The sequence below is a fragment of the Microtus ochrogaster genome, chromosome 24 (genome assembly GCF_000317375.1).
Source record: "Microtus ochrogaster isolate Prairie Vole_2 chromosome 24, MicOch1.0, whole genome shotgun sequence".
NCBI classification, from domain to species: domain Eukaryota; kingdom Metazoa; phylum Chordata; class Mammalia; order Rodentia; family Cricetidae; genus Microtus; species Microtus ochrogaster.
Window position 1 is genome coordinate 16109003 of NC_022024.1, and position 12131 is coordinate 16121133.

The 12131-nt window shown below is 37.4% G+C and overlaps 1 protein-coding gene across 4 annotated transcripts in view; it reads left to right on the forward strand.

The window, feature by feature from the left end:
- Positions 1-12131, forward strand: part of Nav3 (neuron navigator 3) — a 714280-nt gene that overhangs the window by 503360 nt on the left and 198789 nt on the right. For all 4 annotated transcript variants that reach the window (XM_026784582.1, XM_013350349.2, XM_026784583.1 and 1 more), the window contains 2 exons: positions 3463-3535; positions 3972-4155. In XM_026784582.1, coding sequence (XP_026640383.1) covers positions 3463-3535; positions 3972-4155 — 257 coding nt within the window. The remainder of the gene's footprint in view (positions 1-3462; positions 3536-3971; positions 4156-12131) is intronic.

Sequence of the window (12131 nt, forward strand, 5' to 3'; positions counted from 1 at the left end):
GCAGTTTAAGTGCTTGTAATACCATTAAATGTTTAGAGAGGACCAAAAGCCTAAATGTTCAGTTTATCTGTAACTTTTGATACTTCTGAATATATTTATTGAATATAGAAGCTAGGAACTTTGTGTTTTGTTTTTATTGTGCTGTCGGTATAAAATTTAACACACGATAGAGGGAAGTTAGGCATTCCATACCAGTCAAAGGTAAATCACTTAGAGAACAAAGGACTTACAACTGCACACACAATAATAGGAAGGCAGAAGTCTTTGGAGAGATTATCCATCGGTGGAAATTGGGAATGATAGGGCTAGATGAGAAATAAGACAGTGGTGAAACTCAGAATGGTTTTATTTCTAATACTCCTCCTACAAGAGACCAGTAACTTATCCTTATTTTCAAATTGAGATAAAACACTGTAAAATGGTTAAAGTACTCTAAGAGAAATGCAGATTAAACATGCTCCAATGATACAGAAAATACTGTAGCACTGGACACATAGCCGATTGATTTACACAAACACACACACATATATGCATCTGTTGTTTATGTCAAAAGCTTCTACTTCCAGTATCCCGGTATGTTTAGACTATCTCAATCTAATGTTCACAGGCATTATAGTTTTTGCTTCTATTGTTTTTCTTCGCTGTTCTTTAACTCATATCCTTTGAGTATTATATAGTGTGCTCTTGGTTTTTTGTTCCGTTCGTGTATCTCTATGATAGCTATGGACATCTGCTGCTTTGCGTGGAAAAAAAAAACAGGTTAGCTTTACAGGTTAAGAGTTACAGTATGAATTCCTACTGATAGATTGTCCCACTCAATAAACTTTATGACTCATATTTTCCTAGAGCCTGGTACAGGAAATAAGTGTGACTTTTATAACATGTAGTCTTAAATTAAAATACCACTGGTTCACTGTTGCTATTTTTTAGTTTTATCTAGTTCATTCATAAATACGAAGATAGATGTGATATATTGCCTTGCCGCGCACCGCGCCCCTGTGTCTGCGCTCTGTGCCCTGGCACCCAGTTAGCGAGCTTCGGGCAAGGGGGCTAGAGGTTAAAATACACAGACACACACAGACAGAGAGACAGCGACACGAGTCATCCTTCAATTCCCCAAGAATGCCCCCTTTATTGTGTTCAGGGGTAGATTATATAGAGATAGCGATGCCCCGGCCAAATCCACCAGAAACCACTCTCCTGCCATCAGGAACTCCTGAAGGTCTCCTGCTCAGAGCAGCTGTAGGCACTCAGATCAGGGGATTACAAGAAATTCAGGATCTGGGGTCTCACTGTTCTCAACAGGAGATTTACAGGTTAAGAATTACAATCTAAATTCTTACCAATTGTCCCACTCAATAAACTTTATGATTCATTTTTTTCCTAGAGCCCGATACAGGAAATAGGTGTGATTTTTATAACGTGTAGACTTAAATTAAAATACCACTGGTTCACTGTTGCTATTTTTTAGTTTTATCTAGTTCATTCATAAAAACGCAGATAGATGTGATATATATAACCTTATTTTCTCCTTTGTTTTTTAAGGATTGTTGAGTACCCATTGCATTCAAATACTACACTAGGGGCTATAGAGATGGCTCAGGATTAGAACCCCACATTTCCCTTACTGAGAACTAGACTTCATTTCCCAGCATCCCCGTTAGGTGGCTACCAACTGCGTGCATCTCTAGCTTCAGGGGAATCTGATGCCTCTGGCTTTTGTGGGCACCTGCACTCACATACACCTTACTCTCACACAGCTAGATACCCGCATACCTACAGGGAAAAATAAAACATTAAAAAAGCAACACACACACATAACCTTGCTAACAACAACCAAATAAATGAGAGTGCATGCTTACGAAACTTCAGAAAGTATGGCTTGATGCCTTCAGTTACACTAAAGGGAGCAGAAGATCTAATGTCCCGTTCTCTCGCCTCCTTATTGCCCTGAGATAATCTTTCTTGTGATGGATCTGGGCCAAAAGATGGCAAGTCATGGTGATCCCCCTGTTTCCAGTTTTGCCGGAACTGAGCACTGTGACTGTAGCTGTTATGTATAAATTCAGCTTCTTCCTGGAGCCCTGAAGATTTGAACCCAGTTTTCATGTGTGCGTGGAAAGTGTTTTTACCCACTGACTCATCTCCCTAGTCCTTTGTTTCTTATTTCATTCTTTTCCAATAGCAAAGCAGCATGGGAAAAGATCCGATGTAAGTTTCAACATCATACCCTTCCTGGAGACTCAGATATTGATCGTGGAATGAACTATATTAGGTTACACTTTGGTCAGTCTGTTCCAGCTCTATTAATTTAACAATAAAGTACTTTAAATAATACTTTCTTACCAGTATAATTTTTTTTTCCTCAAAGAAAATGTGTATGCCTTGGCTTTATTTGTGAGCCAAAAATAAAAATAAAATAAAAATAGCTCATTGAATGCTATGGCTTAGATTTCATTTTGCACAAGATTATATTCCAGAAGGAATATAACCTTCTCATTTGGATAGATGGATTATTGATATATTGTTATTTTTCAGAGGCATTACTGTCTTCCTGTGATGCTGAGCTAAGAAGGCACTGGCAAAAGTTTTTGGGTCTTTCTGTATGGCTTTTGATGAGAAGTAAATAAGACAGAAATTAATCCCTTACTAGTTGTTAACTTTAAATATTTTCTTTAATTTATCATGCACCACTCTCAGAGTATTAAAAAAAATCACAATCAATTGGAAGCCTCTAGCTTTAAACAGTCTTCTAGGTAACTTAACTTTGTAATTCCATGATCAACATTGAGAGTAGTCTTTTGCCTCATGGATTCAGTACCTCTCCTCCATTTCAAATGGTTACAAGTTGATTGTCATACTAAAATAATTACTTAAAAGCCATGTACATTGCCCTTTTAAAATTTGAAAGATCATATTTGCATTTAATCATGGGCTTCCTCAACTGTCAAAACGCAAAGACAACTTTGAAAATGAAGTTTTTTTTTCTGGTGTAGAGTTAAAAATAAGCCTCATTTATTTCATATAATAGCTCTCCTTTTTATCCAGCTTCTGGAAACTTAAGAAATATTAGTGACTGAGTTCAATATCCCACATCCTAATATTTTCATAATTGCAGGGCTACAATCTCATCTCATATGGATGTTTTCATTGAGGCTTATTTGTAAAACACAGATCTGGTTTTATGCTACGTAGGTGGGTTGCTATGATGCAGGAATGCCATTCTTGGTTGTGCCTTTATCAATTGTGTGCATGCACCAAAGTGCACAATGGGAGCTTTATGGTCACTCTGTATTTGGCCAAGATCACTCTCGTAAACCTCTGGTAACTCTCCCTAGAATGAAATGAATGTTAAGTATTAATTCTTTCTTGTTTTATTTTTCCCCCATGTTTCATTCTTGCTCACACACTTACCGAAGAGTAATTCTCTAAGTGGCCTTTTCACTGCTTTTCCTGTTGCAGATTGAAAATGTTGAGGTCTGCCTTAGCTTTCTAGCAGCTCGCGGAGTCAATGTCCAAGGCCTGTCGGCTGAAGGTAAGAAACTGTGCTGTTGTCACAAATGGCCTCGATGGATGTTTGAGCAGTTTCATTTCTCCATAGACAAGTCTATGTAGGCTATTGTGTGTGCATTTGGGAGAGAAGTTGTGTGCAAAATAAAATCGTTACCCCAAGGCAGTGAGCACATCCTCTTTCAAGAGTAAGGAAAACCACAACCCATAGAGCATCTTTGTTTAGTTGGGTTTGTTCCTTCTGTCCCCCCTCCCCCGAGCCCCGTGATATCACAAGTCACTTTGTAATGTTGGCAGAACTAAAACGTTCATAATCAATTGAAATTGCGAGTTAGGGAGCAACTTGTGTTTTTATCCTCATAGATCTTGTCTAAGCGGATTACATCTAGACTTCTAGTCATATAGGAAAAATCAATTCGATTTATTTGACCATGTTTTACATTTTTTTCCATTTGATACAGAAATAAGAAATGGAAACTTAAAAGCCATTCTAGGACTGTTTTTCAGTTTGTCTCGCTACAAGCAGCAACAACACCATCAACAGCAGTATTACCAGTCCTTGGTGGAGCTTCAGCAGCAAGTGACTCACACTGCTCCTCAGTCGGAACCCAGTCAGGTCAAAACCCAGCAAGATATGCAGTCTAGGTAAGGACGGGGACGCATTTCAAACGAGTTTGTTTGGATGCAGTTTGACTCTCTAAATTATTGTGAGTTTAAAATTATCTTTGTGTGCTTTCATTTTCGTGTGACCCAGATATGTGATTTGTTTTAAAAAAAAAAAAAGGCTCAAACCCCTTCTCTCGGGATCTGACAAGAAGGGTCTATCATATTTTTAGGATGCACCCTTTCATTTATTTTCTAGTGGTGACTTTTCTATATCTTACCATGCAAGATGTCCCTGGTGGAAGAAAAGTGGTATGATTTCTTCCTCCAGTCAAATACTTTAGTGCGTATCATGTGTCTTTTGAATCCTGGTAAAGAGGTATGGTTATCTTTTATTGATAGCTTGTGTTGATTACATTTTTCAAAACTCAAGGATTATTATTCATAGTACTTTTGAGTATTTGAGAAACACTCTTTCTAGGAATATGTGTTTTGTATATATATATGTGTGTGTGTATATGTGTGTGTATACATATATCTATATATCTGTATCTATCTATCTATCTATACACACACACACACACACACACACACACACACACACACACACGTGTATGTGTGTTTTATGTAGCTTAAGTTTTGGTCCTTGCAGGTGCAGCCTATGTGCTTAGTGGTGCTGAAGAGGCAAGTGAAATCTGTAAAGCAACCCCACAGGAGGGCAGGAAATGCCCTCTTTCTAGAAAGCCTGGGTCAGAGTTTAGAATTTTTCAACTGGCTGAATTTACATCAGGATTATTTAGCAATTGATCATGGACTTGAATTGCTGCCCTCTAATAATATCCATGCAGCATGCAGGTCAGTATTTCATGGGATAACTAGGTCTATAGGTCACCTTGTCTGAAATCTCAGAAAATGGCAAGTACAATTTCAGCCAACAATTTTCATGTCAGCCCCTAGCTTTGTTCCTGAAGAAAGATAAGCTATATGGAGTAATTTGTTCTTGTGCATAAATAGGAATAATATTTTGTTAAAGAGAGAAAGCATAAAAATATGCATTACCTTTCTTAAAAATATATGAATATATGAAACACACATAAGTATTTGGTTTTTTTCTATCTTTGAAATCTAAAGTACTCAACTTAAACTTACCTTGATTTTTTTTTGTGTTTACCACTCAGTATTTGACAGAAAATAATTTAAAATATCAAAACAATTTTCAAAAACTATTCCCTACCTAGTGTTACTTGTTTGACTCGAGAATTTCCAGCCAGCTTTGCTGTGGACCCACTGTCCTCTGCATGCAAATTCTCGTCTCTTTGTAAAGAGCTTTGATTAGCAGCTGATTTGTAAATGATGAAAGAACATAATTTTACGAAGATGCCATGTGTTTCCTCATTCATAGAACAATGAAGATGGTTTTCACTATCCTGAATTCAGTTTTATGGATGGTCTTCTGTTTATTAAGCACACCTTGTCTTTCTGTGATATCTAGTGAAGTTTTTGAATTTTAATAGAGGGAACAAGAAGACAGACCAATCAAAATCAAATGAAACATTGTAAGATAATTTACTGGATGTTCTTCAGAAGAAGGAATGGGGAGAGGAAATCTTTTTATGTATTACTAGTTTGTTTGCATACAGTTGGCAAGGACATGTTGGTTCTTACTACCGACAGCAGAGATACTTCCTAGAGACTGATTTAAGCAATTTGAGTGGACAAGAGGCACTAATAGTAGTAGAACAGCAATCTAAATGAAGTGATTTTGTATAAAGAAAACCGATTTTGGAAGTGACAAAGTGTCATTTGTTAGAGTGTCCCTCTCTCTGTTCTTATGTCTATGATGCGGAATTTCTTGCCCAGAATTCCTTGATAGTATTTCCTTTGTGGAATAAATGTCTCTTTTCTTCTGCTTCTCAGTGGATATGCATGGGTGGTTTGCATTTACAAGTTATTTTTAAATATAAAATGGCTCCACTCATACCATTTGGGGAAGACGTAGATTATTTTTTTGTGGCAGGGATTTAATAAAAGTATTCTTCTTTCTGTACTTTTCTTTGAAGACTGGATACATTTTTAATTTTTATTGTACAAAAATTGATTTAATTAGTTTTTTATTAAAACTTTATTGTAAATACTTGAATCAAAAAAGTCATACACCAAAATTAACCTGACCCAAGTCTAACATCTCAGTGAACTGTGCCATTATAACAGCCATTCTGAAGCCATAAAGCTTCATAGTTTTTAAATTGATACTTAATTTGATAAATTTTTAGTGCACCTGCTTTAGTAAGTGCCGCATTGATGGCCCTGATACAGTGGGGTTCAGTGTCACCTTGTAGATGGTTTCCTACACATTTTGAAAGATGTAATATAATGCTTCAGTCATCAATATTTTCTTCTATTCATACAAGCCCACTGTCTATAATTATAATTTATGTGAACTTATCATAGCAGTGTTCCTTAAGCATTTTTCAAAAACCCATAGTAGTAACATACAAAAAAAGCAGTATAATATCTTTCCGTTAAAATCAAGACAATCAATACAGAAAAAACCTACTGTCACATATTGCTGGAGGCATGAGCCCTAAGTATGATTTATGATACCTTTGTATTGATTTCAGAGTTCTTCCTCACTGTATGGTTTAAATGAAAATTTAATCTATTCTGAATAGTTAGCAAGAATTCTTTTTCTTCGTAGACTAATAAAAATTTCATAGGCCACCTTTTTGCAGCTCAGTGAGAGAGTGGTTTTTGCTCTTTTTAAAATAATCATAATTGTATAGGTCTCCACATTATACATTAAGAATTTTGTCTTCTTTGGCATTTTGAAAATAATTCATGTGTTTTCATCATTTAAGCAGCTCTTACTTAGGCATACACCTAAAAATTTCATCATTAAAAGCTCACCTCTAGAATTACAGATGAGATTGCATTCCAAGTTACTCTTTCCAAACTATGAAATCTATGTAGCTTCTCTAGTAGTTATTTTTCTCTTGTTATAATAACAGACCTTAGAAAAACAACCTAAAGAGGGAAAGGGTTAGTTTGGATCCCAATTAAAGGAAAATTCCAGCATAGCAGGGAAGTCACACAGCTTGAGGCAGCTACTCACATAGAATCCAAAACCAGGAATGAGTGATGCTTCCCAGTGCTCAGTACATTTTCTCCTTTTGACGGAGCTCAGGTATTTGTCCCACCCACAGTTAAGGTGGGACTTTCTATATAAATTAACCCAAACAAGATGATCCCTTACAGACATGCACTGAGGCTAAATAAGCCTTCAGAGATGTACTTGGAAGACCTGTCACCCCTATGACTCCAGTTGCTTTGCCAGGTGACACCTACCATCCCTACAAAGCATCTTTTTGGTTCAGTCTCCTTACTTGCTGAAGAAAATAAAATGAGATGTCAAAAGATTGTATAAGAAGTTATATGTATATATACATAACACAGAACCTGCCTGGCTTGTCCTTCTTCCCTGTTATGAATCTTACAAATGGTCCTCCATATTGGAAGCTTGGTCTACATGATGAGCAAACCACACTTGCTCAGGCTCATGTTTCTCTGTAGTGTGGATTTACTAGAACTCTTGATGATTCTTTGGCCATCTTTTAAATACTGCAGTCTTCCCATTCCTGTCCAGCATTGGTCTTCAAATTACTTCTCTTCTGTCCAAATTCTAATCACCTTCTAACTTAAAATTTATTTGTCTATATTCCTTGTTCATTATCTCTAATGTCACCATTTGTAAAGTAAACATAACATTCCCTCCCCCCTATTTTTGTCACTACTAGAATGCAAGCATTATCAGAGAACATTATACTCAGTAGATTCTTCATAATAATTTTTTTAAAGAAGCATAACAACTCTGTATTACTTCTTTTTCCAATTTAGTTAGGGAAATGTTATATTTACACCTCTAAAAGGACCAAAAGACAATTATCATGGGCTCATGATAATAAATGAGACTTGGACAGTTGATTTCAAAGAACTTGAAAAAAGAATAGCTGTTGACTACACTGGGAATTCAGAGGGAAGTGGGGAATGAGTGGTTAAAAATGTAGGGTACAGATGGGCAGGAGTAATAATTTTTAATGCTTTATAGCTCACAGGGTAACTGATATGCAAATGAGTGAATAGTTCAAAGTAGGTAGTAGAGAAGATTTTGCATGCCCATAACACAAAAATGATTTATGTATAATGTGGTAAAAATGCCATTCACCCTAATCAAATCATCTTGAAATGTATGCAAGTATAGAAACCTCACACTATACTCCACAAATATATTATTACTATGTGTCAATTTAAATGCAAATGGAAGGTGAAGCATTGAAAAAGATTTATAGTTATAATTTTGGCTTTACAATTAATTTTTTATAAATTTATCAGTTTAGTATAATATGATAATTAAAATACATTTTTGAGTTACTCTTAACATTCAGCTATGGTTGGTCTCACTATGACAATTAGAATAACCAGAGAGTATCAAGATGCATGGAAACTTTTGCTTTTACTTTAGTGGGTATCATGCCCTCTTTATCCAGTCTATATAGATTCCAGGTTTACCTTCTTTTTCTGTGTTGTTTATGATAATCACTACTGCTGCCTGTGTCCATAGTTTATTTTCTGATTCTGCATGTGATTTCTGCACTCAGAATGTGATATAGAGATTTCCAAGATTGTTACCATCTGGAGAATTGTAAAAAATAAATAGGCTGCATGAACGAAGTTCTTTTGCTTCGTGATGTCACTCACAGCTAAAAGCCATTCATGACTATCACGCCTTTCTTCTGTGTTATGTTTTGCTTAGAAGAGCCAAACAAGATTAAAAGATCTATTTAGAGAGGACACAGCTAATTTACAATTAATAGCATAGTGAAGTTATACAGTTTGAATTAGAGGCTAATAAAGATATTGATAGCATGACTAATCGGACAGAAATGCCACTCTTGGGCTGGAGAGATGGCTCTGCAGTTAAGAGCCCTGTCAGCTCTTCCAGAGGACCTCCATTCATTTCTCAACCCAGGAATCCAACGAATAATGCCAAGTTAATGAATGGCTGAGTTAAATGGGGACTATCTGGTAAGATATAGTAATCACGGAGATAATAGACTAGTCTAATCTAGTTCATATAAGTTGTTAAATGATAGGATATAGGAAAGATAATCTTTTGTTTACCAAAAGGTAATAAATAAATAAATAAAAATAAGGGTTTTTTTTCTTAAAAATTTCTCTTAAAGGGTCCTCATTGTTGTCTAAATTCTCTGGGATTGTGACCCTCCAGAGAGACATACCTAGATCTAATCTACATGGGAAGTAGAAAAAGACAAGATCTTCTGAGTAAATCGGGAGCATGGGGACCTTGGGGGAGGGTTGAAGGGGAGGGAAGAGGCAGGGAGGGGAGCAGAGAAAAATGTAGAGCTCAATAAAAAAAAAATGAAACTGAATAAATGACAAGCAATTGAAAAAAAAATCTCTGTTAAAGATGAGCAAATGATTTCTACCCCTCCTGTCAGATAATGGTTGGCTTTCACCACCTCACACATTAAATCCCATGATGACATGAAACATACTTTCTAGAACTAAATTGTAAAATCCCTGGAAGTGAAGTAGAGTTGAAGAAATATGCAGTTGGATGACATGAGAGGTAAAGGTGTGGTTATAACAAGTGTTCTTAAAAAGAACACAGAGGCTTATCCCCAGGTGGTCAGTTGCTATGCCCCATTTTATTTTGGAGAGCAGGTCACAGAGGCATCTACTTTCCCTGTGGCTGGAGTCGCTCTGACTGAACTCAAGGTTGATTGACAGAACCCCTGGGCATGCGCTCTGAGTTCCCAGGGAGGCCCCCTCAGAACACCATGACCCTTGCGACACACTTTGTTCTGAGTGTCCTCTTCCATTGTGGATATTTGCCTCTCAGGACTTCTCTTCCAGGAATCACCATTTCCTTCGGGGAAATGCGCTCCATGTCTGGGAGGCTTTTCAGCTTTTGGTCGCGGGGTTATAAATCATGAAATGTGTATAGGGAGTTTTAATTTAGAATGACAGAGAGACTGTGGTAATTTAAGCCCTCGGGATCCTGGCTTCAATTAGTTACTCTGCTCAGTTCTGTGTTGTGGTCTATGTGTTCTTTCTTAAGTCAAGGACTCAAGGTTTTAAGAAAATGAAGACAAGTAGGGATATTTTATGAATCTTAAGAAAACAAAAGTATGACCTTTCATCTCTAGGCACATATAAATGAAGGGATTTTTTTTTTAAAGATACTGAAAAACCAAGAAGATTGATAGTGATAATATCAGAAGCAAATCTGAACACACATGTGTGTGAGTGGGTGTGTGGGAAGGGCAGGTGTGTATGTGTGCACACACATGCACACCATGTATATGAGCACATGCACGGACATGCAAGTATCTAATATTATGCATATATTTTTCTTGTGTTTATATATCTACCATTTTATTTAAAGTCTAGACAACCACTGACACTTCTGTTGCTATGAAGACATGGCTCTATGATTTTTGTTTTAAAGAGTATGCCCATGTGAATTTCAGCAATTGCCAGTGGAGTAGCATGGATGAGAGATGAAACCCCTGATGGACTGTTGATCTCACCTCTAAAGTTAGAGAAGGCTGTAGAAGAGGCTCTGTGAACAGATTTACATGTAACATGCCTAGATATGACATATAAACTAGCTAACACATAACCACCAAGTTCACTATTTTCACTTCCTTCTCCCACTTAAACCTCATATCTCATGTATTATCAAATATTTGGCTTCCCGGAAACATTATGAGTCTCAACTCTGCCTCCTACTTGGACCACATCCTTTAATCAACCAAGTCCATTTCACTTCTAAATTTCATTAAACTTGTACAATTATTTTCAAGTAATGATATCTCTATAATTAAGAGTTAAAGAATATTCAATCGTTTTCATACTCAGTATAACTACACACATATTTAAATAATTTAGCAATGGCTCCTCTATTGTTAATAAAATACTATTCTGCCATTAATTTTAGTTCATCTGTTTTTTATTGTCTGTTGATTCACAGTGAGCTATCTTACAGTTGGTTTACCTAATAGAAATATATAAGCTTCAATATATCCCAAACAATTGTGGAGACATTGACGGTAGGGTATAGCATCAAATAGAAAAAAGGGGTTTGCTGGCATGAGGACCACGTTCTGGTAATAAACTGGAACAATTTTGAAATACTACAAGTAATCCTTAGACAGGTGAAGAAAGATCAATTGGGAAAAGGAAAATTAACATAGAGGAGTTATGTTTTTATGACTATAAAAATGATACTCAGGAACAGCCTTGCCAAATGATGACCTTGCCCTAGTACAGAACTTGCTGGCTGTCTATCCCAGAGTACTGTCTGTTTCGTTTTGAGAAGAGGAAATAGCCCTTTGTGCTGGATCTCAGTAAAGAAGGCAAAGTGTGGGGTAGATACAATTCAGAGAAAGACTCTACCACCAGAGTAAGGATTTTGACTTTTGTTCCCTAGTCCAGTGAGAAGCTATCATTTTCCATGACAAGAGATAGCAACAGAGTAGAAGTGAAAGTGTCATCCCGTTACTCTGAGGTAAAGAGAGGCTAGTTATAGCTGATTCCTGGAGCAAGTCTGTACCGTCGTGGGAGGTGGGGTTAAAAAGTTGACTTCCAGACACGACCCCTCCCCCAAGCCTGCGTTTTCTGCTGGGTCCTTTGCTTGGGAACTGTTTTCTGCTCCTACACTGGGGCTGCCCAACCAGAGTGGTGAGTGCCTGCCTACCAGGCGGGCCCCAAGGTCCCCTACAAGGCAGCCCGGGCACCTTCAGCTTGTGTTCCAGGGGTGCCTCTGTGCTCCTGGATCTCGCACTGCCTGCCCCCTGTTTTTCCTTTTGTCCCCGGATCATTGGGCTACCAGCGGCCCTGTTTAGGTGCTGTGGAGTTCCACCTGGACGGGTGAGTGTGTGCTATCCAGGGGCGGTTTGTCCCGGAACAGAGCACAGACCCCCCCTCCCCCAGCT